Raw genomic sequence first — 25,264 nt, 5'->3', positions numbered from 1 at the left:
TCAGTCGAGGAGGCGGGAGCTCGGAGCAGCGCAAGTCCAGGGTCGGCGAGAGGCGTGCCGGTGCAGCTACAGGGAGAAGGCAAAGAAAGAAACAAAGGTGACGTCACAGCCTAGGGGGTAAGTGATTGGCTGGTGATTGGTGAGTAGTTTTTCTTTTTCTTCTTATATTAGTCAGTAACTTTTAACAGTGTTGTTGCCAATTTAAGTGTATCTTAAGGGTTCAGTCATGGCAGGAGAGCTCGGTCGGGTGTTATGCTCCTCCTGTACCATGTGGGAACTCGGGGACGCTTCCGGTGTCCCTGACGACTACGTGTGCGGGAAGTGTATCCACCTCAAGCTCCTGACGATCCGCGTTACGGAATTGGAGCGGAGGGTGGATTCACTCTGGAGCATCCACGATGCTGAGAATGACGTGAGTATCACGTGTAGTGAGTTGGTCTTACCGCAGGGAAAGGGTCCACAGCCAGATAGGGAATGGAAGACCAGCAGGAAGAGTAGTGCAAGGAAGGTAGTGCAGGGGTCCCTTGTGGTCATCCCCCTGCAAAACAGATACACCGTTTTGAGTACTGTTGAGGGGAATGACTCATCAGGGGAGGGCAGCAGCAGCCAAGTTCATGGCACCGTGGCTGGCTCTGCTGCACAGGAGGGCAAGAAAAAGAGTGGGAGAGCAATAGTGATAGGGGATTCAATGGTGAGGGGAATAGATAGGCGTTTCTGCGGCCGCGACCGAGACTCCAGGATGGTATGTTGCCTCCCTGGTGCAAGGGTGAAGGATGTCTCGGAGCGGGTGCAGGACATTCTGAAATGGGAGGGAGAACAGCCAGTTGTCGTGGTGCACATTGGTACCAACGACATAGGTAAAAAAAGGGATGAGGTCCTACGAAACGAATTTAAGGAGCTAGGAGCTAAATTAAAAAGTAGGACCTCAAAAGTAGTAATCTCTGGATTGCTACCAGTGCCACGTGATAGTCAGAGTAGGAATCGCAGGATAGCGCAGATGAATACGTGGCTTGAGCAGTGGTGCAGCAGGGAGGGATTCAAATTCCTGGGGCATTGGGACCGGTTCTGGGGGAGGTGGGACCAGTACAAACCGGACGGTCTGCACCTGGGCAGGACCGGAACCAATGTCCTAGGGGGAGTGTTTGCTAGTGCTGTTGGGGAGGATTTAAACTAATATGGCAGGGGGATGGGAACCAATGCAGGGAGACAGAGGGAAACAAAAAGGAGGCAAAAGCAAAAGACAAAGGAGATGAGGAAAAGTGGAGGGCAGAGAAACCCAAGGCAAAGAACAAAAAGGGCCACTGTACAGCAAAATTCTAAAAGGACAAAGGGTGTTAAAAAAACAAGCCTGAAGGCTTTGTGTCTTAATGCAAGGAGTATCCGCAATAAGGTGGATGAATTAATTGTGCAAATCGATGTTAACAAATATGATGTGATTGGGATTACAGAGACGTGGCTCCAGGATGATCAGGGCTGGGAACTCAACATTCAGGGGTATTCAACATTCAGGAAGGATAGAATAAAAGGAAAAGGAGGTGGGGTAGCATTGCTGGTTAAAGAGGAGATTAATGCAATAGTTAGGAAAGACATTAGCTTGGATGATGTGGAATCTATATGGGTAGAGTTGCAGAACACCAAAGGGCAAAAAACGTTAATAGGAGTTGTGTACAGACCTCTAAACAGTAGTAGTGATGTTGGGGAGGGCATCAAACAGGAAATTAGGGGTGCATGCAATAAAGGTGTAGCAGTTATAATGGGTGACTTTAATATGCACATAGATTGGGCTAGCCAAACTGGAAGCAATACGGTGGAGGAGGATTTCCTGGAGTGCATAAGGGATGGTTTTCTAGACCGATATGTTGAGGAACCAACTAGGGGGGAGGCCATCTTAGACTGGGTGTTGTCTAATGAGAGAGGATTAATTAGCAATCTCATTGTGCGAGGCCCCTTGGGGAAGAATGACCATAATATGGTGGAATTCTGCATTAGGATGGAGAATGAAACAGTTAATTCAGAGACCATGGTCCAGAACTTAAAGAAGGGTAACTTTGAAGGTATGAGGCGTGAATTGGCTAGGATAGATTGGCGAATGATATTTAGGGGGTTGACTGTGGATGGGCAATGGCAGACATTTAGAGACCGCATGGATGAATGACAACAATTGTACATTCCTGTCTGGCGTAAAAATAAAAAAGGGAAGGTGGCTCAACCGTGGCTATCTCGGGAAATCAGGGATAGTATTAAAGCCAAGGAAGTGGCACACAAATTGGCCAGAAATAGCAGCGAACTTGGGGACTGGGAGAAATTTAGAATTCAGCAGAGGAGGACAAAGGGTTTGATTAGGGCAGGGAAAATGGAGTACGAGAAGAAGCTTGCAGGGAACATTAAGGCGGATTGCAAAAGTTTCTATAGATATGTAAAGAGAAAAAGGTTAGTAAAGACAAACGTAGGTCCCCTGCAGTCAGAATCAGGGGAAGTCATAACGGGGAACAAAGAAATGGCAGACCAATTGAACAAGTACTTTGGTTCGGTATTCACTAAGGAGGATACAAACAACCTTCCGGATATAAAAGGGGTCAGAGGGTCTAGTAAGGAGGGGGAACTGAGGGAAATCTTTATTAGTCGGGAAATTGTGTTGGGGAAATTGATGGGATTGAAGGCCGATAAATCCCCAGGGCCTGATGGACTGCATCCCATAGTACTTAAGGAGGTGGCCTTGGAAATAGCGGATGCATTGACAGTCATTTTCCAACATTCCATTGACTCTGGATCAGTTCCTATGGAGTGGAGGGTAGCCAATGTAACCCCACTTTTTAAAAAAGGAGGGAGAGAGAAAACAGGGAATTATAGACCGGTCAGCCTGACCTCAGTAGTGGGTAAAATGATGGAATCAATTATTAAGGATGTCATAGTGCATCTGGGAAATGGTGACATGATAGGTCCAAGTCAGCATGGATTTATGAAAGGGAAATCATGCTTGACAAATCTTCTGGAATTTTTTGAGGATGTTTCCAGTAAAGTGGACAAAGGAGAACCAGTTGATGTGGTATATTTGGACTTTCAGAAGGCTTTCGACAAGATCCCACACAAGAGATTAATGTGCAAAGTTAAAGCACATGGGATTGGGGGTAGTGTGCTGACCTGGATTGAGAACTGGTTGTCAGACAGGAAGCAAAGAGTAGGAGTAAACGGGTACTTTTCAGAATGGCAGGCAGTGACTAGTGCGGTGCCGCAAGGTTCTGTGCTGGGGCCCCAGCTGTTTACATTGTACATTAATGATTTAGACGAGGGGATTAAATGCAGTATCTCCAAATTTGCGGATGACACTAAGTTGGGTGGCAGTGTGAGCTGCGAGGAGGATGCTATGAGGCTGCAGAGTGACTTGGATAGGTTAGGTGAGTGGGCAAATGCATGGCAGATGAAGTATAATGTGGATAAATGTGAGGTTATCCACTTTGGTGGTAAAAACAGAGAGACAGACTATTATCTGAATGGTGACAGATTAGGAAAAGGGAAGGTGCAACGAGACCTGGGTGTCATGGTACATCAGTCATTGAAGGTTAGCATGCAGGTACAGCAGGTGGTTAAGAAAGCAAATGGCATGTTGGCCTTCATAGCGAGGGGATTTGAATACAGGGGCAGGGAGGTGTTGCTACAGTTGTACAGGGCCTTGGTGAGGCCACACCTGGAGTATTGTGTACAGTTTTGGTCTCCTAACTTGAGGAAGGACATTCTTGCTATTGAGGGAGTGCAGCGAAGATTCACCAGACTGATTCCCGGGATGGCGGGACTGACCTATCAAGAAAGACTGGATCAACTGGGCTTGTATTCACTGGAGTTCAGAAGAATGAGAGGGGACCTCATGGAAACGTTTAAAATTCTGACGGGTTTAGACAGGTTAGATGCAGGAAGAATGTTCCCAATGTTGGGGAAGTCCAGAACCAGGGGTCACAGTCTGAGGATAAGGGGTAAGCCATTTAGGACCGAGATGAGGAGAAACTTCTTCACCCAGAGAGTGGTGAACCTGTGGAATTCTCTACCACAGAAAGTAGTTGAGGCCAATTCACTAAATATATTCAAAAGGGAGTTAGATGAAGTCCTTACTACTCGGGGGATCAAGGGTTATGGCGAGAAAGCAGATAGGGGGTACTGAAGTTTCATGTTCCGCCATGAACTCATTGAATGGCGGTGCAGGCTAGAAGGGCTGAATGGCCTGCTCCTGCACCTATTTTCTATGTTTCTACTCTGGGCTGCAGACTATCAGGCCCTAGGGATTTATCTGCCATCAATGTCATCAATTTCCCTAACACAATTTCCTGACTAATAAGGATTTCCTTCAGTTCCTCCTTCTTGCTAGATCCTCTGTCCCCTAGTATTTTCGGAAGGTTATTCGCGTCTTCCTTTGTGAAGACCGAACCAAAGTATTTGTTCAATTGGTCTGACATTTCTCTGTTCCCCATTATAAATTCACCTGATTCTGACTGCAAGGGACCTACGTTTGCAAAAGCTTCTATAGATATGTGAAGACAGTCAGTTTATATGTTCCCAGCAAGCTTCCTCTCATGCTCTATTTTCACCCTCCTAATTAAACACTTTGTCCTCCTCTGATGGATTCTAAATTTCTCCCAGTCCTCAGGTTTGCTGCTTTTTTGGGCCAATTTATATGCTTCTTCCTTGGATTTAACACTATTCCTAATTTCCCTTGTTAGCTATGGTTGAGCCACCTTCCCTATTTTATTTTTACTGCAGACAGGGATGTACAATTGTTGAAGTTCATCCATGTGATCTTTAAATGTCTGCCATTGCCTATCCACCGTCAACCCTTTAAGTATCATACGCCAGTCTATTCTAGCCAATTCACGTCTCTTCCCATCAAAGTTACCTTTCCTTAAATTCAGGACACTAGTCTCAGAATTAACTGTGTCACTCTCCATCTTAATAAAGAATTCTACCATATTATGGTCACTCTTCCCCAAGGGGCCTCGCACAACAAGATTGCTAATTAGTCCTTTCTCATTACACATCACCCAGTCGTACTTTGCTGGTTTCCAAAAATTTCCCAATCCTCTGGCTTTTCACTAATCTTCACAACATCGTATGCCTTTGTTTTCAGTTTGATACCATCCTTTTATCCTTAGTTAGCCACGGATGGTTCATCCTTCTCTTTAGATTCTTTCTTTCTCACTGAAATATATCTTTGTTGAGCATTATGAAATATGTCCTTAAATGTTTGCCACTGCTTATCTACCGTCTTACCCTTTAATCTATTTTCCCAGTCCACTTTAGCAGTCTGCCTCCATACCTTTGTAGTTGCCTTTAAGGGACACTAGTTTGAAACGTATCTTTCTTGCCCTCAAACTGAATTTGAAATCTACCATGCTATGATCATTCTTCGCAAGAGGATCCTTTCCTATGAGATCATTAATTAATCCAGTCTCATTACACATTGCCAGATCTAAAATAGTCTACTCCCTGGTTGGTTCAACAACGTATTATTCTAATAAACTATCCCATATGCACTCCATGAATTCTTACTCAAGACTACCTTTGCCAATTTAATTTGTCCAATCAATATGAAGATTAAAATCCCTCATGATTCTTGGCGTACCTTTCTTACAAGCCTCCATTATTTCTTGATTTATACTGTGTGCTATAGTGTAGCTACTGTTAGGGGGCCTATAGACTTACTCCCACCAGTTACCTCCACCCGAACTGATTCTACATCTTGACCTTCTGAGCCAATATCATTTCTCGCTATTGCACTGATCTCATCCTTTATCAACAGAGCTACCCCACCTCCTTTTCCTTTCTGCCTATCCTTCCAAAATGGCAAATACCCCTGAATATTCAGTTCCCAGCCTTGGTCACCTTGCACCCATGTCTCTGTAATGGCTATCAGGTCATACCCATTTATTTCTATGGTACTGGAGAAATTAATGGGACTGAAAGCCAATAAATCAGCTGGACCTGATGGCCTACATCCTAGAGTTTTGAAAGAGGTGGCTATGGAGATAGTGGATGCATTGGTTGTCATCTTCCACAATTTCATAGATTCTAGAATGGTTCCCGTAGACTGGAAGGTAGCCAATGTAACCCCGCTATTTAAGAAAGAAGGGAGAGAGAAAACAGGGAACTACAGACCAGTTAGTCTGACAGCAATTGTAGGGAAAATGCTAGAATCTGTTATTGAGGACATGGTAACGACACGTAGATAATAATAGGATTGGGTAGAGTCAACACGGATTTATGAAAGGGAAATCATGTTTGATGAATCTGTTAGTTTTTTGAGGTTGTAACTAGCAGAATAGATAAGTGGGAACCAGTGGATGTAGTGTATTTGAATTTTCAGAAGTTATTTGATAAGGTGCCACACGAAGATTTTAAACAAAATTAGGGTACATGGGATTGGGGGTAATATGCTAGCATGGATTGAGGATTTGTTAATGGATAGAAAACAGAGTAGGAATAAACGGGTCATTTTCGGGTTGGTATACTGCAACTAGTGGGGTACCGCAAGGATCAATGCTTGAGCCTCAGCTATTCACAATCTATATCAATGATTTGGATGAGGGGACCAAATGTATTATCTCCAAGTTTGCTGATGATACAAAGCTAGGTGGGAATGTAAGTTGTGAGGAGGATACAAAGAGATTTCAAGGGGATATAGACAGGTGAAATGAGTGGGCAAGAACATGGCAAATCCACTTTGGTAGGAAAAATAGAAAAGCAGAATATTTTTTAAATGGTGAGAGATTGGGAAATGTTGGTGTTCAGAGGGAGCTGGGTGTCCTTGTACATGAATCACTGAAAGTTAACATGCAGGTACAGCAAGCAATTAAGAAAGCAAATGGTATGTTGGCCTTTATTTTAGTGGGGGACAGGTGGAGGGTGTAACCCATGTGCAATTGCCCCCAAGTCGGGGGTAGCGGGAACGGGTTTCTGCACGCCACGGGTTTCCGCCATGCCCGGCACTCCAACCCCTTGTTGGCAGCATGCCAACCCCTTATCGCCTGCCGCGACCCCTTGGGGCGTGCTCGCTGCCAGTCGGTGCCCACGACAACTTCGCGAGGCTGTGCGGTGCAACTGCCCTTAAAGGGGAGGGCGTACCATCGCGGCCGCCATTTTGTTTTAATTCTTGCCCGACTCCTGAATCGGGCCGCCAACATGCAGCCCGGTACTTCCTCTTGGATGCCGGTCCACTGGCCCGGCCAAACTCCTCCACAGAGGCCTCACTATGCCTTGCAGTGTTCCTCCCCATTACATGAAGGGGAAGGACGTTGCGACATGTCCGAACGCGCTGGTAGGTGAACTAACAGCCGAATATCCCGCCTATTCCCTCTGATTCCCGCCGGGCGCTAAATATCCGGCTAATTCGAAGTGCCGCTCTCAATTTCTCACTGAGGGCAATTCCAGCCCCAAGATGTCTTACTGCAATTATATAGGGCACTGGTGAGACCACACTTGGAGTATTGTGTACAGTTTTGGTCTCATTACCTAAGGAAAGATATACTTGCCATAGAAGGGAGTGCAACGCTGTTCACCAGACTCATTATGAGGAGAGATTGAGTAGACTAGGCCTATTTTCTCCAGAGTTTAGAAGATTGAGAGGTGATCTCATTAAAACATACAAAATCCTTACATGGCTTGACCGGGTAGATGCAGGGAAGATTTTTCCCCTGGATGGGGAATCTAGAACCAGAGGTCACAGTCTCAGAATAAGGGGTCGACCATTTAGGACTGAGATGAGAAATTTCTTCACTCAGAGGGTAATGAAGTTTTGGAATTCTTTACCCCAGTGGACTGTGGATGCTCAGTTGTTGAGTCTATTCAAGACACAGATCGTTAGATTTTGGGATATTAAGGGAATCAAGGGATATGGGGATAGTCCAGGAAAGTGGAGTTGAGGTAGATCAGCCAGGATTTTATTGAATGGTGGAGCAGGCTCAAGGGGCCAAATGGCCTAATCCTGCTCGTATTTCTTATGTTCTTGTACTCAACATTTAGGGGGCAATCTCCTGACAGGCAAACATTAAGGCACTTTGGATATGTATGTGATTATTGGTGCTCCACTTACTGACCAACTAGAAATGCTACAGGTTACAGTATGAAGCAGATACGAGATACTTGATCTATACTAATAAATATGACATCAAAGGATGGTGTAGATAAAGGATACAAAATTACAAAGTGACCAGAAATGTTCTATTTGAAACAATTCACTAGATATCGCCGCTGCCTCCGCCACCGCCCCCGCCCCCCCCTCTCCCCCCGCCATGCTTGGTGGGACAGCGGAAAGGGAGGGGGAAACTACAGAGGCTCCATGCTCTGCCCCTCCACATTCCTCTCCTTCTTTAAGATCTTCCTTAGAACCTACCTGTTTGACCAAAATTTTGGTTACACCTCCTTATATCTCCTCCTTTGTCTTGTCATCCATTGTTGTCTGATTGTGCTCCTGTGAAGCCCCTTGTCTTGTTTTTCTATGTTAAAGGCATTAGACAAATGTTTCTGTTTGTATTGTGAAAGAGACTGAGGATTTTAGAAAATGTTCTTTTTTTGAAGCAAGGAAACTGGAAGGAAGTATACAGTGGTGTCCTCCAGGAGTCAGTATTGGGACCCCTGCTCTTTTTGATATATAATCAATGATCTGGGCATGGGTATAAGGGGCATAATTTCAAAGCTTGCAAATGACACAAAGCTTGGGAAGGTAGTAAACATTGGGCTTAATTTACTACTCATTGCTGCTAATTCACTCTTGCAAAAGATCACTATATAAATGTTATAACCATTTTATATACACTGGCCATGGAAGGTCAAATTTATGGATAAATAAATTAGAAATGCTTTTGAGGCTTTCCAGGAATAACAAACACGGAAAAGTAATGAAGTAATCCTGCAGCCGCCAAATTTGCATTGCTTAACCTTTCATGTTCTCCCAGTAAAATCTCAGCATTCAATTGGAATTTGAAGCACAAGCTGCAGATCAAGACGAGAATCTTGTCTGGTGAAACTTTTTTAAAAAGCTGTGGCATTGTGTCTTGTCTCAGGAGCTCACAGAAGATTTATCTTAGCTGGGTCTGATGTGTCAATAAATCTTTTCATAAGCCTGAATTCTATCATATATAGGTACTTGTGGACCAGTCTTTGTCCTCCAGTTTTAAAAGCTTTCCCAATCCAGATTGTTTTGGAAAGCTTATTCCAGTTTCTTCTCATCTGATGGTTCCCTGTACTCTAAAATAACGATTAAGTGAATCGTTTAGGAGAACAGAAGGTTATATGCTTAGGGTACACTTCATTTAAGGATTGCACTTTAGCTAAATACTTGGATAAATTTATCCAACAGCATATATTGCAGTGTAATAATGGTGCAAGACCAGCGCTTGTGTTTGTCAGGGTCACCTTAGATCATGTGGATCATATTAAGCAAACCACTAAATTTTTGCGACAATTTGAAGTTTGATGATCTTCAGGCAGAATATAGTGCACAGTGTGGGCCATGTTACAAACACACTTTGAGTCTCTGGACTCCTACCCTGTACATACAAACACTAGCAGTAATTTCCATGAAGAACAAGTTGAGGGGGGCCTGGATGGTGTTGAGGAATAGCAGTAGGTGCAGTCCAAAAGCTGACTCAATCACCCATGTTATTGGTGTCCACTCTCTCAAGGAAGACAGAGCTTATTTTGATCACTTGCATTTTGGTTCAAATGTACTGGACTGGGATTGCCGAGACAACACCATTTAAATCACTCAACATTTGCTTGATGTCAGTTCCCACCTCAAACCATTCTAGTGGTTTTATCATCGGGAACAAGTTCCAACATTTTTGTGGGCATTTTTCAAGATGTTTGGGTCCAGGAAGTTTTGTTTAACTTTTTGCAGAACTCCCATGTGGCTCAGTAAAATGGTTTCCTCAGGGTGGATAGAGGGCTGGATTTGGCACAACTCTCCACAGATTTGTTGGTTAATTATTATTTTTTCATTACCTAGTGAATATTTTGCTGTCTTTGCTCACTGAGTTTTTTTTGATCCAGTTTATTCCACCAATCCATTATTGATTTTCTTCAGTTTTATATAAAGATGGACATTTTTTTTTAAAGGCAATTGGGCAAACTGACTATGGTCCTACTATATTTATGTACCTGCATTTTTAATAAGGAGCCAAGACATGTTTTTAGTTTTGTACTATGTTACAGATGCAGTTGATGGAAGGGATGGAAAGCCTGTGGCACCAGACTCCACAATTAAGCAGCCCGTTCCTGTTAGTGCTGCCAGCATGTCTGCCTTTGATCCTTTAAAAAATCAAGATGAAATCAACAAGAATGTAATGTCATCATTTGGCCTGACTGAAGACCAGGTTTCGGGTAAGTGTCTTGAATCAGACTTGTGTCAGTAATTTTAAACATTTATTTTAAATCCTATAGTTGCAGTTTTGGTAATGTACGAGGCCAGCTGAAGCAAATGGTTAAATCTACACTGCAAAATAATTTGCAAATTAAATTTTTATGAAATTGGACATGTTGAAAAACCATATACCAATTTGTCCCTCATTTTTTCAAAATCTTTTTTTTAATGCTGATAATTAAATTGCCATTATAGCTCATTATTACTTCTGTATTGTTTCCCTGAGCTGGCTCCCTGAGAACCATTTGCATGTCCCTGTCCCTCAGCAAAATCTATCTAAATAACAAAATAACGAACTGTCTCTTTACTCATGTATTTAGTTACCATGCAGAAATTAAATAAACAAATCAAAATATCTTGTAATGGCAAGAATCATGAACTGCGAACATTTTTATTGACTGAACATGTGGAGAGATTATGCTGGAGAAGTACAGATGGTCCTTGGATTTATACTGTTGGAATTTTTATTTATTTCTGCGGCAATAAAACTCAGGGTTTAATGGTATTTAAATCACCAATTAATCATGCGGCCTTAAATTCCACGCTGAGAAACTTTGGATGGGTGTAAAAGATCACTTATTTTCACCCTCATTTCTTTTTTGCCTTGTATAATTATTGGATTTGTCAACTAAAGACAGAGGGCTCAATTTTCTCCAGTGATTTGCGGTGTTTTTTTGGCGCGGGCCGTTTTTTTCCGGCCTAAATTTTAAAAATTTAAGTTTCCCCAAAGATTGTGCGCCAGTGTAACTCATGTTATGATTTTTTTTTTAGGTTTTTTTTTGCGCCGTAGGGGGCGTAACCTGATGTCTGCACCAGTTTTTCACAATTATGCAAGTTTGGCTAACTTACAATTCTCCTAGGACGGCGTATGTGATCACTCCCAAAAAACCTTCTGGGCACTGAAGAAAAAAACAGCGCACATTGCAAAATCGGTGCAGAAAGATGCCATTGTTTTTAGGCGAAGTTTTGGGGGGGAGTCAAGAACATGCAAATATGCATCATCAAGCTTAAATTTTTCCAACTGAAAATGCAGAAAATGGAAGTTTCAAGAAATTCTTTAAGTTTTGATTTTATTTTAGTGCCACGGCACTACCGAACATCTCCAAACCGGGTTCAATGGTTGGAGCGTCGGCCGGCAGAATCGGTCCCTCGCCTGGACACTGGCTCGGGGCTTGGCTTGAAAAGAAGCCCGGTGGGGTGTGGAAGCAGAACTGCAGGGATGGGAACCCTTACACTGTGCCACTATGCACCAAAAGAAGTCCAGGGAGCTGTGGGGGGACGGCGGGGTGGGGGGGGAGGGGGGAAAACGGCGGGTGGGTGGAAGCCAAACTGAGAAGCCTTACACTATTCAGCAAGCTCTCCTTCCTCTCCTCACCCTAGGTGTGGCTTGCTGCATCCCACTGGGACCCACAGCCTTGCTTGGTGGGACCCTGGGTGTGTCTTGCTGCATCCCACTGGGACCCGCAGCCTCGGACGGTGGGGCCCTGGGTGTGCCTCGCTGCACCCCACCGGAACCCCCAGCCTCGGACTATGTGGAAACCATGGAATGTTTCAACACACGTACCACTTAGGAAAGGGGCTTGCATCTCAATGGGAGGCACCGGCACCTCCTCCAAAGTGAGTATAACAGTGGGGGCTTCATCCATCCCCATACTCTTGGTCTGGAAGGTGGGATTGGAAGATGTTCTCTTCAGGCTCGTCCGCATCTGCATCATCAGCGTTGGCCTCAAGTTCTGCAAAATATAATATAACAGAACAGACAAATGGTTAGCAGCAGATGAGAGGGTAGAGTAGGCTCACACGGCGCAGTCTGATTTGAAGGATCAGGATGAATGATAGCACACTGCATCAACCGAAGCATAGCTGACGGAGACATCCCCATGAACTGAATCTTGGCTAACCCGCGCAGTACTTAACATTTAGCAAATCCAGACTGAAATTTGCAGGACTTATCCTCTCGCTCGAGTGTGGGCCCAGCTTGTGCAGTGGTGGTTGCTTTTCTCCAGGCAGGACCCATCAAAGCAGCGACCCTCTCTTCCAAGGGTGCCTGTGGGTGCTGATTTGCCGGGTCTCCTCCTGTTCGAGTTCTTTCTCTCTTGTTGTTTGCCACCTTCCTCTGCAAAAGTGAAAATGTAACCTTTTAGAGAGGGTGTCTTTCTGCTGGTGGGACATATACAGATGGTCACATTTACAATTGCAATTCCATTGAATAAATGAAAATATTACTTACACTAACTACTTGACCAAAGTCCTGTCACTTTTTGCACTGGCCTCCAGACTTCGGGGTGGTCACCATTGCACAGTAATCTTCTGCAAGTTGGAACGCAAGTTCCAGCGTTTCTTTATTTCTTTTGGTGAAACTTTTGTGTTACCTCTGCTGGTGTCCAGCTCGTGACATCTGGCCTCAGTTACAGTAACCAGAGCCTCCACTTCATCCTGTAAGAAATTCTTGGTCCTTGAGCCGTGTTGCATCTTGTATTGCAACTCCAATTTTTCCGCTGAGAATTAAAGTTCTCACACACAATTGGCTCTTTAAAAATGGCCGAATGCAGACCTGGAGCTGTACTGAGCAATCTCGTCAAAAACGTCCTTTTTTCCCCCGTGCATGAGCAGAAGAGGCGTCATCGTTTTTTCGGCACAGGCATTAGGCTCTACCACCCCCGAAGCTACAGGACAGGCTGCGCGTCGCCAATTTCAAAAAATAGAATGGGAAAACTTATTTTTTTGGAGTAGTTGGGGCCAGAAACAATGGGCGTAACTCTGGCAATACACCAAAAAATGGCATTGGGGAAAATTGAGCCCCAAGAACAGTTGGAGAGAGACCCGGGTCTGGCCCTGGAGTGGGACCAGACAGGCTCGGCTGAAGGGCAATCTTGGAACTGTCGTAGTACTTGTTTGCCATGGAAAATGTTTTTTGGTAGACTCTGGTTCAGTCACAAAAACGACTGTGTTTTTTGTGTATATTTTGCCAAGATATCTATGACAAACTATCCAGCAGTTTCTGCTCTGCTTTCAGTGAGACACATGAAAAGCGTCTTGCTGCCTTAGGCTAATAAGTTATCTAAGTACAACGTAGTTTCAAGTTCTTGTCCTTTTAAGTAGCATCTGGGAACTCTGAGCAATTAAGTAAAGCCAGATTTTTAGAGTTTATTTAGAGAGTTTTTGATCCCACTTTGCCAACACTTCTTTGTGGGAGCAAACAGCAGGTGTTGGCTTTTCTGCTTATGTTCTGTTATATGTTATCCTAGTTGATTTTCACTGAAGTTATCAAAAGTTAAGTGTGATTTAAAAAAAATATTTATACACTAAATATAACCCTGAGGACAGCGAGCACAGTGCAACATGTAGAGTTAGAGGTGTTTTGTAAAAGATTGTCATTAATTTGATTCTACTGAAAATTGCTCTGAGAAGGAAGGACTACATTACGCTCTTGATAATATAAAAGGGAATTGCTTAGAATTGGAAAATAAGTGAGCAGACTGGATGCTGGCAATATGAATTGCCCTATTCCTCTCGCACCTTCACTTTTGATCACCTCGCGTTGTTCCATCCCTCTGGTCCCTTAAAATCCACGTTCTCTTCTGTTCTCCCAAGCCCCATACCAGGTTTCTCACTGAGATATCCACACTGCTTTCCTCCCTCAGTCTTTGCACCGAGTGAATTCTCATTCTTGGTGATTTAAACCTCCATCTCAACTCACTTTGCCCTCTATTCTGAGTTCACTGCCCTCCGATCTTCCCTTTATCTTTCCCTCCATATTAACTGCCACCCCCTCGACCTTGCCATCTCACATGGCCTTTCTATTCACATCGTTTCAATTACAGGTAAGGCCATCTCTGATCACTTTCTTGTATCTCCCACCACTAGCATTCTCCTTCCAACCCTACTTCCTTATGTTTCTGCTTCTGGGGAAAACTCTTTTCCGCGCCCCCCCCCCCGCAAAGTCACTTACAATGTCACTTTCAAATTCCCAACTATCTAGCCTTTGGACCTCCGTTCTACCATGATACTTCTGTAATGACCAATCTGCTCAGTCACACCCTCGCCTCCACCTTTGATGCCCTTGCCCCAGTAAAATCTTTACTCTCTCACCCTGGCCATTCCTCTTGGTACGGTGCCCACCTTCGCTCCCTTAAGTCCAATAGATACAGATTTAAATGTCCACGGTGCCACTGGTTTAGCCATTCATCGTCAGATCTTGTTGGAGCACATCAAGCACTATTGGATCCTGCTTTTCTCTGACAACACTGCTCACTAATCAAGGATTATCTTAGAATGCAAAGATAACCACTAGCTTCTTTTTTCCACTACCAACCTTCTCTTAAAACCGCTCTTCTCTGCCCCCTTCATCCTCACCTCCAACAAGTTCGACGACCACGTGGACTTCTTTGTCACTTATGATTGAGATCATCTGTTCAGTTGCCTCCCTCCCTTCCCGTAGCCCATAAAGCTGAACTTAGAATCATAGAATCACAGCACAGAAGGAGGCCATTCGGCCCGTCTAGCCTATGCCGGCTCTCTGCAAGAGCACTTTGGCGAGTCCCACTCCTCTACCCTTTCCCCTGCAATTTTTTTTCACTTACTTATCCAATTCCCTTTTGAAAGCCATGATTGAATCTGCCAGATCCAACCAGATCCTAACCACTCGCTACATAAAAAAAAGTATTTTCTTGTGTCGCTTTTGGTTCTCTTGTCAATCAACTTAAATCAGTGTTCTCTGGTTCTCAACCCTCCTGCCAATGGACAGTTTCTCTCTATCTACTCTGTCTAGACCTAATGTTCAACCCTGTCCGAGCTCTGTCTCTAGTTTCTCTCCTATCTTCCCCCTCATCCCTCCAAGCTCATCTTATCCATGAGACCCACCTCCTGCTCTCTCGATCCTATTTCCACTAAACTGCTGACCACCCAACTTCCCTCCCCATTCTAGCTAATACTGTATATCAGTGTCCTCTCCTCAGATACTGTCGTCCTCCCTTTCAAATCTGCCATCATTACACTTCCTCCTCCAACATCCCAGCCTTGTTCCCTCTGTCCTTCAAACACCTGCCATATCTCCAACCTTAATTTCTTCTCAAGTCCTTGGACATGTTGTCGCCTCCCAAATCTGTATCCGCCTTTCCCCGAAACTCCCATGTTTTAACGTCTCACCAGGTTTTTGCTCTGCTGACGTCCAGTCCTGGATGAGCCGAAATTTCCTGCAATTCAACATCAGGAGGAACAACGCCATTGTCTTCAGCTCCTGCCACTAATTCTGTTCCCTTGCAATTGTTTCCATCCCCCTCCCTGGCCACTGTTTCAATCTGAACCAGACTGTTCACTGTCTTGGGGCTGGATTTTCGGCTCCCTTGCGCCTCTGGTAGCACCCCAGAGGGGCGGTAAAAGGTGTTTTAAGGCGTAATTGCGAGCGGCCGGCTTTTACTGCCCGTCTGGCAAATTCGGCTCGGTGTTTGCGGTGGCGCAAAAACCTATCGCCCCACCCTCTAGTTTCAATGAGATCATGGCATCAATCGTCGTCCAACGCTCCACTAGTGCTCTGGCTTCAAAATTAGGCCCGAACGCTGCATTATATGCCCGCCCCAAGAGATGCTTGAAAAAACAGGCGGTCCCACGATCCAGTAGGTGGTATTTGCCACATATTTAAATTGAGGGAAGAGGATCCTACCACAGAGGTCACAATGACTGCAACATTTGTGCACAGCATGCCACATGAAGAAAGCGATAGCTTTATCTGCCATTGCAGTGTCCTTACAACTTCAGTGAAAGAATCTAATGGGGGCATTACTGGTTTGCCAGCATATCATGGTGGTGTCCGGGTAGAAGAAGGGCTCTTGACTATGTCGGCCCACGGATGAGGAGAGGCCGAAGACGTCTGGGGAGAAGGACTTACCCGCCATGGGTTTACAGGTACCAATGCTCATACCTCCAGCTCTCCGAGGGGCTGTGTGTGAGAAGGCTGCGCTTCCGACAGGAAGTGCTGACAGAGATATGCCATCTCCTACGGCGAGACCTACAGCCTTACAGCGGCAATAGAACTGTGCTGCCCATCGCAGTGAAGGTGACTGTGGCACTGGCCTTCTATGCCTCCGGCTCATTCCAGGTTGCAGCAGGGGACATATGCAGCATCTTGTAATACGTTGCACATTTCTGCATTCACCACATCACAAAGGCTCTGTACGCCTGCAGAATGGACTACATAAAGTTCCCAATGAGCAGGGAGAGCCAGAATGAGTGGGCATGTGGATTTGACAGAATTGTGGCTTCTCGAGGGTGCAAAGAACCATTGACTGCGCACACACGGCATTGCGAGCACCATTACACAACGCAGAAGTAATCAGAAACCGAAAGGGATACCACCCCCTAAATGTGCAACCGGATGTGTGACCACACACAGCACATCCTCACAGTGACTACCCGCTATTCAGGGAGTGCACATAAGGCTTTCATCTTGCGTGAGAGCACTGTCTCACGATTATTTCAGCCACCAAGGAAACGGTGCATGCTGACTGCTCGGGGACAAAGGAAACAGCCTAACCACCTGGCATATGACTCCCCTCCGCAACCCCACAACAGAAGCGGAGCAGCGCTACAATGAGCGCCATGCGGCCACCCGCAACAAAATCAAACTGACAATTGGGTTGCTCAAACAGCGATTCTAATGCCTGGACCGCTCTGGAGGCAGCCTTCAATACTTCCCCCAACAGGTATCCGAGTTCATTGTGGTGTGCTGCATGCTGCACAACTTGGCTATCATGAGGGGCCAGGCATTGCCATTGGGGATTGCAGGCCCACCTCGAAGAGGAGGACGATGAAGCGAAACCTGGCGAGGCCCCGATTGGACAGTCACATCATCCACAGGGGAGACAGCGTGGAGATGCTGCAGGACCAAGAGCCAGGCGTCACCAGCTCATAATGGAGGAAGCTGAGGGATGGAGCTAATATTGGCAACGCTATGTGCCACCATAAAGGCACATCTCCGGTGAATGTTGGAATGAAACACAAGACACCAATGGCAAAGGGTCAAAGTGACATTTTATTGCAACAAAGTAACAAACACTCCCCCCACCAAAATAAAACCAGTATACAACGTTCTGTTGCAAGGCACTCGAGAACAATGAAGTGCATTAATTCATCATAACTATTTACAGGCATCATAAAGAAAAATCAGGGCATCTCCACAACATTGTCCTACACCTTAATCGGTCTTTTCCTGAATTTTGCCCCTCCCTGGCATTTGCCCCCTCCCACGCCTGCTGCTCCTCTTCAATGAGGCCTTGGTGCCTACAGGAAGGGCTACTTGAGGGATTCTATGGTAGTGGGCCAGTTGGTGCAGACGGCCTAGTACGACGCCCTGGACTGCTGCACCTCAGCATTGGCGGCAGCAGTCTCTGATGGATTGGGAGTGGGCCACGTGGGGGGTGGGAGAGTCAGTGGAGCGAGCTGCTGGGGACCACTGACACTCGCTTGGGGCTGAACCTCAGCATCCGGAGCATGATGTGTGACCAAGCTTCAGCATCATCATTTCCCTGTTGGACAGTGGGGAACACAGAGAGGATGGCAGCAGTCAGTGATCGCATGACATTACCTAGCTGGAGCGTAGCTTGTGCCTGCGATGCAATCGCTGCTGCCATGTCACCCATGGCAAGCACCATCCTCTCTGGGATTCCACTGTCACTGCCGGAGCCCATCTGCCTCTGAGCGGGCAAGGATGGGCTTGCTGGAGTCCTCAGATGCATGGAGAATATGTGAGGCGGCCTCCACTACCACACACACAGCAAGTGCGTCTGTGCTCTGCGGGACCTTAACCAATGCACCCATAGCTTGCGGTGCATTCCTGTGTTCTCCCTGGACATAGCCACCAAGTCCAACGTCTGCCTGTCTCTAAGCAGGACTACTGTGCCGACTCGCCCTCCATGGAACTGACCTCCGAACTTCCCCTTCCCCTGGGCGTTACTGGGGCCAGGAACCTCAGAGTCATCAAATTCGCCGCCCTCCCCTGATGTTTTGTCCCCACACAGTGGGATTGATGGGGTCTTATGCTCAGGAAGCACACTGTCCTCCTCTCGTCATCTCCCCCGTGGCCAGATGTGGACGGCTCACGGGAAGGCTGCTGCGCTTCTGGCTGGCCATCAGTAAGCCCAAAACAACTGACGTGTGGTTAGCAGCAGGGGAGGGGGCAAGCTGATAAGAGGAAGGTGGCATTGAACATCTATATGTAATGGGGCTAGGCCACCACTAGAGATCAAGGAAGTCGCATCAATCGCAAGTGCCATTCACATACCATCACTACCCATAGGGGGTTCGGCTTCGCTGCTGGCCACCACACGAACTGGGGTGCCCGTGAGGGTCGACACCCTCTGCTCCACCTCGGTCAGCTCCTGCAGATTAGGCTGTCTACCTCCAGTGCGCTGTTGCTCCCTCCTATTATGCGATAACTTGGCCTGCAATAAGAGCAATAAGAATGGTTGAGTAAGTGTGCACCTCCCCTTGTGCCACATATGCCTTCCATAGTAGAATAGCTGCCACTGTGTGGAAGTGCAAATGTGTTCAGTTCAATCTGTGTGGCTGGTGATTAATCATGTGGAAAAACTGGGACGAAGTGAGAGCCAGGTAGCACAGCAGCTCGGGGTGACTTTTGGACAACGCATAACAACAGTGAAAAGGGAAGGTTGACAGTAATTCGAGGACAAGAGGGTATGTGCATCCTGAATGCAGAGGGCATGGCTGGAGAAGTGAGCCTGCAGCTTTCAGGTGGCTTCAACAATGTGCACCATGGTCTGGAGCACATAGAGAAGGGGCATCCATCAAAGACTGTGAGACATTGATCTTGCAACCATGGCAGGGCTACATAAATGTGAAGGGTACTCACCCTGACAACCTTTGTGAAGTCCTTAAACTTCTTGCAGCATTGGGTGGCAGTTCTAGCCAGCTTGTCTGCCGCTGACGACTCCTAGGCTATCTCCCTCCATATCCTTTTAAAGACACTGGGCACAGGTCTCCTTCCACCCACTAGATGCAGTGCAGGCCACCTCCTCTCTGTTGCCTGCACGAACGACTCAGCAGCCACTGCGGAGAAGCGGCATGCTCTCTGTCTTCCTTCCTGCTGCGCCATGTCTCCCGCTGTGATGCAACTGGCCTGGTGCATCTGCACATACACAAAGGAAATCGGCGCGCCCTAAAGTTTTGCCTGTGCTCGGGAAGATTTGATCGCGTCTGCGCATGCACCAAATTTAGAGGCTTTTTAACGCTGCTTTTTTCGGCTGGGGCGGAAAAACTCCCTTGTGTAACACCCGATTTTGCGCCCCCGATCATGGAACTTCACTTTCTGCCGAATTTTGCAGACAAGGGTGCAAACCTTTTCCAAGCAGTATCGGGACTGTCCCGTCGTCATTACCGCCCCGAAATCTCAAAAGCCGAAAATCCAGCCACAGTGTCGTATTTGACCTTGAGCTGAGCTTCTAATCCCATATCCTGTCCAGCATCAAGACCACTTACGTCCACTTCCAATATCGCCCATCTTCACCTCTGCATCTGCTGCTGAAACCCTCATCCATGCTTTTGTTACCTCCAGGCTTGACTATTCCAATGGTCTCTTGGCTGGCCTCCCATCTTCCACCCTCCATAAAGTTAAGTTCGTCCTAGACTTTTCTACCCTTATCCTAACCTCACCTTCCCATTCATCCATCATCCCTGTGCTCACATTAGCTCCCAGTCCCCAAATACCTCGATTTTAAAAATTCTCGACCTTGTTTTCAAATCTCTCCATGGTCTCACCTTCTGCGCTCCTCTAATTCTGCGCTCTCAAGCATCCTGATTATAATCGCTCAATCCCGCCATAGCCTCGCCCCACCCCATCTCTGTAACTTCCACTGGCCTTACAAGTCTGAGAACTCGGTATTCCGCTAATACTGACCTTGTCCATCCTCCTCTCCTCACCCCCGCTTCCTTCTCCCCAGCATCAGTGGCTGTGCTTTCAACCATCCAGGCCCTAAGTTTTGAATTCCCTCACTAACTGTTCCCTCTCTCTCTCTCCTCCTTTTATGATGCTTCTGAAAATCTATCTCTTTGATCAAGCTTTTGGTCACTTGTCCTCCTCCTTTAGCTTAGTATCAATTTTTGTCTGATTGCACTCCTATGGAAGGCCTTGGGATATTTTACTATGCTAAAGGCGCTATATAAATGCACATTGTTTCTGTTGTTGAACAGCAGAAAATCATCACTGTCAAATTTCAGCCCTCACAGAGACAAATGGTAATGGACAAAGATAGATAAATCTCCAGGACCTGGTGGTTTCCAAGGTATTAAAAGAAGTAGCTGAGGAAATTGTAGATGCATAGGTCATGATCTTCCGAAACTTTCTTGATTCAGGAATTGTCCCCTTGGATTGACAAATTGCCAGTGTCAGGGTAGAAGAGTTAAACTAGGAAATTATAGAGGCCTGTTAGTCTAACGTCTGTTTTGGGGAAGTTACTAGAATCTGTTATTGGGGACAGAGGGACAGAGTGACTGAGCACTTGAACAAATATGAACTGATCAGAGAGAGCCAGCACGGATTTGCAACGGGTAAATTATGTCTCTTGAACCTAGTTGAATTTTTTGAGGAGTTATTTAAAGTGGTAGATAAGGGAGTATCTCTGGACGTTGTTTATATGGACTTCCAGAGGGCATTCAATAAGGTTCTACACCAGCAACATTTTGTCAGGAACGTCGCCAACACCTTGTTCCGCCAGAGGGACAAATACAAGGCATCGTGGCAGCACCCTCGCTCCAAACACTGGCACCTGCTCGACTATGTCATCGTCTGAGCCAGGGATCGCAAGGATGTGCGCATCATCCGCCCCATGACAGGAGCTGATGACTGCTGGACGTGCCACCACTTAGTCCGATCCATCATTGACATCAGTATAGCCCCAAAGCGGAGGGGGCAGCAGAAGCAGTGCCGCAAAAAAGTCAATGCCGGGGCATTTAAGGACCCAGCTAAGAGAGCCCTATACAGTCAGCACCTCACAGCTAATCTGGCGCGCCTTGATAATCCTGAGATGCAGAATGCCCACAGCGCTTGGTCTGCCTTCCAGGCTTCCATAACCAGTGCCTGCAAAGAGACGCTCGGTCACTCAACCAGGAAACACCAGGATTGGTTCGATGAGAATGATCAGGAGATCCAAGAGCTAATGGTTCGCAAACGCAGATCATTTCTGAGCCTGAAACAACAACCCAACTTGAGAGCGTCAAAGCAGCATTACAGACGGCTCAAGGCTGAGGTCCAACAAAAAACCTGGGACCTAAAGAACAGGTGGTGGATGGAGAAAGCACAGGAGGTACAGCAACTGGCTGACAGCCACGATGTGAGAGGATTCTTCATCGTAGTCAAGGCCACCTATGGCCCAAACACCCAAGACCCCACCCTACTGCTGGCCAAGAACGGGGCAACACTCATCAAAGATACCGAGGCAGTCAGGGCCCGCTGGAAGGAGCATTTTGAAGATCTCCTCAATCGAGACTCTGCCTTTGACTCGAGTGTTCTCTACTCCATCCCGCAGCATGCTACCCGCCACCACCTCAGTAAAACCCCAACACTGCCCAAGGTAGAAAAAGCCATGCGACAGCTTAAGAACAACAAGGCTTCGGGAGCGGATGAATCCCTGCTGAGGCACTGAAGTATGGCGGAGAGGCACTACTGGTGCGAATACATGACCTCATCTCTCTCATCTGGAGGAAGGAGAGCATGCCAGGAGATCTCAGAGTTGCGGTGATCGTGACCATCTTTTAAAAAGGCACAAGTCCGACTGCGGCAACTACAAAGGAATTTCCCTGTTATCAGTCACTGGGAAGGTTGTCGCTAGAGTCCTCCTCAACCGTCTTCTCCCTGTGGCTGAGGAGCTCCTCCCGGAGTCACACTGCGGATTTTGTCCCCTACGGGGCACAATGGACATTATGTTTGCAGTGCGACAGCTGCAGGAAAAATGCAGGGAACAGCACCAGCCCTTATACATGGCCTTCGACCTTACAAAGGCCTTTGACACTGTCAACCGCGAGGGTCGATGGAGCGTCGTCCTCTATTTCAGATGCCCCCAAAAGTTCGTCACCATCCTCCACCTGCTCCACGACGACATGCAGGCCGTGATCTTTACCAACGGATCCATTACAGACCAGATCCACGTACGGACCAGGGTCAAACAGGGCTGCGTCATCGCCCCAACCCTCTTCTCAATCTTCCTCGCTACCATGCTCCACCTCACAGTCAACAAGCTCCCCGCTGGAGTGGAACTAAACTACAGAACCAGTGGGAAGCTGTTCAACCTACGCCGTCTCCAGGCCAGGATCAAGACCATCCCAATCTCTGTCGTTGAGCTACAGTATGCGGACGACGCCTGCGTCTGCGCACATACAGAGGCTGAACTCCAGGACGTAGTCGACCTATTTACTGAGGCATATGAAAGCATGGGCCTTACGCTAAACATCAGCAAGACAAAGATCCTCCACCAGCCTGTCCTTACCGCACAGCACTATCCCCCAGGCATCAAGATCCACGGCGCGGCCTTGAACAACGTGGACCACTTCCCATATCTCGGGAGCCTCCTATCAACAAGAGCAGGCATTGACAATGCGATCCAACACTGCCTCCAGTGCGCCAGTGCAGCCTTCGGCCACCTGAGAAAAAGAGTGTTTGAAGACCAGGCCCTAAAAACTGCCACCGAGCTCATGGTCTACAGGGCTGTAGTAATACCCGTCCTCCTGTATGGCTCAGAAACATGGACCATGTACAGTAGACATCTCAAGTCGCTGGAGAAATACCACCAATGATGTCTCCGCAAGATCCTACAAATCCCGAGAGGACAGACGCACCAACTTTGGCGTCCTCGACCAGGCCAACATCCCCAGCATTGAAGCACTGACCACACTTGATCAGCTCTACTGGGCAGGCCACATAGTTCGCATGCCAGACACGAGACTCCCAAAGCAAGCGCTCTACTCTGAACTCGTTTGCCGTGATGGTGGGCAGAGGAAACGTTCGAAGGATACCCTCAAAGCCTCACTGATAAAGTGCAGCATCTCCACTGACACCTGGGAAACCCTGGTCAAAGACCGCCCTAAGTGGAGGAAGTGCATCCGGGAGGGTGCTGAACACCTCGAGTCTCGTCGCCGAGAGCGTGCAGAAATCAAGCACAGGCAACGGAAAGAGCGTGCGGCAAACCAGTTCCACCCACCCCTTTCCTCAACGACTATCTGCCGCACCTGTGACAGACTGTGGTTCTCGTATTTAGGTGTACAGCCACCTAAGAACTCATGTTAAGAGTGGAAGCAAGTCTTCTTCGATTCCGAGGGACTGCCTATGATGACACCAGCAACTGTTAACAAAAATGAGAGCGGTGGATTTGGATGTAAGGTTTTGACACAGGTTCACACAGAGTAGTCGAAATTCTTTAACCTAAAATGCGGTTGAGGCTAGATTAATTGAAAGTTTCAAAACTGAGATTGATTTTTTGTTGAGGTTACGGAACCAAGGTAAATGGAGTTAAGATACAGACCAGCCATGATCTAATTGAATGGTAGAACAGGCTCGAGGGGCTAAATGGCCTACTGCTGTTCCTATGTTCCTAAAAAGGAATGGCTTGAACGCATGTACCTACATTTTTGTTAGGGTTTTCCATTTTCAGTACAAAGTATGTTATTGAAAATAATGTGCAGTGATTTCTTTTTGTTTCTTTCCTCTTCCCATTCCAACCAACTAAGGCAGGGTGCAACTTGAAATCTGTGTGGTTTCAATGAGAGCACATGATTCAGAATTTTCTGGGGATCTGCTCTCTATAGTCAGCAGCAACACCTTTCTGTGCTTAATATTACATGGCCATTTAACGGTTTAGGAATGAGGAACTTTGGCTTGGAACTTGAAATTCAGAAATCCTCAGCAAAGCCATGAGTCTGTTAATATTATTGGAAGTTAAAAAATGCACCGTAAGCATAGTTTGTAAACCACCTGTTTTAAAAAAAATCTTCTTAAGTGTGCAAGCGGAGTTTTGTGATCAGAATGTATTTGCAAGCCCATCGGTTTAATCATATTTTGGCTTTTTGTAGGCCAGTAACCCCACACTGCACGCTAAGTTTATTTACAGGAAAAATACATACAAGGTGTTTCAAATCAGTTAGTCAAGTTTTAGGCTGTGTGACATTCCTTCGGTGTATGCTTCCCATGTGCACTTATTAGACAAGATATACAATCGAAGCAGGTTGCATAAAACAAAAACAAAAGTCTTGATATGCTTTCATAGGTCATCCATTACGAGCATTGGACTGATTCACTAATAATTAGGGCTGCTTGGGGAAAAGAGATGATGAGACAAATGGAATAAAAGCACGGAAACAAGTATCTGAAGTTTTTCTGGATTTTTTTTTAATGTCCCTGCTTCAACTCTCCGTGTATTTGGTAATCTGAATCATAAATTATGTGGTACAGAACTTGTTTTTTTATTGAGAGTTGTGCTTGGTGTTTTGGATGTTGGCATCTTTCAAAGCACAGATGTTGTCCATATTATTTCATAGATTCGTGGCTGAATATCTTTGGCCCTTCTCATACATAACCGGGGGAACTCCATGATTGTGTTTAAGCTCAATCCATTTGGAATCTCCCTGTAAAATTCCTGATAGCGCTTAAATTGGTTTAAAAATTAATTTACCATTTAGTATTTAAATTAAATCCAAATTTAATATATTGCTTTTTCCCTCCTGCAATCTGGATTAATGTTGCGAGGTAGTTTCTGCAATGTTCTGCCCAGTTTACTTTAATAAGTATTGGAAATTCAGTTTAATATTGGTATTTTCTTTGTTGCAAAAAAAAGGAAGACTTGCATTTCTGTAGCGCCTTTT

The 25,264-nt window shown here is 46.2% G+C and overlaps 1 protein-coding gene across 5 annotated transcripts in view; it reads left to right on the top strand.

Moving 5' to 3' along the window:
• The window catches only part of tfg (trafficking from ER to golgi regulator), a 223,374-nt gene that overhangs the window by 137,539 nt on the left and 60,571 nt on the right, over positions 1 to 25,264 (top strand). For all 5 annotated transcript variants that reach the window (XM_070893680.1, XM_070893679.1, XM_070893681.1 and 2 more), the window contains one exon: positions 10,195 to 10,362. In XM_070893680.1, coding sequence (XP_070749781.1) covers positions 10,195 to 10,362 — 168 coding nt within the window. The remainder of the gene's footprint in view (positions 1 to 10,194; positions 10,363 to 25,264) is intronic.

This window comes from Pristiophorus japonicus, chromosome 11 (assembly GCF_044704955.1).
Source record: "Pristiophorus japonicus isolate sPriJap1 chromosome 11, sPriJap1.hap1, whole genome shotgun sequence".
NCBI classification, from domain to species: Eukaryota; Metazoa; Chordata; class Chondrichthyes; family Pristiophoridae; genus Pristiophorus; species Pristiophorus japonicus.
This window is presented reverse-complemented; position numbering and strand designations above follow the sequence as displayed.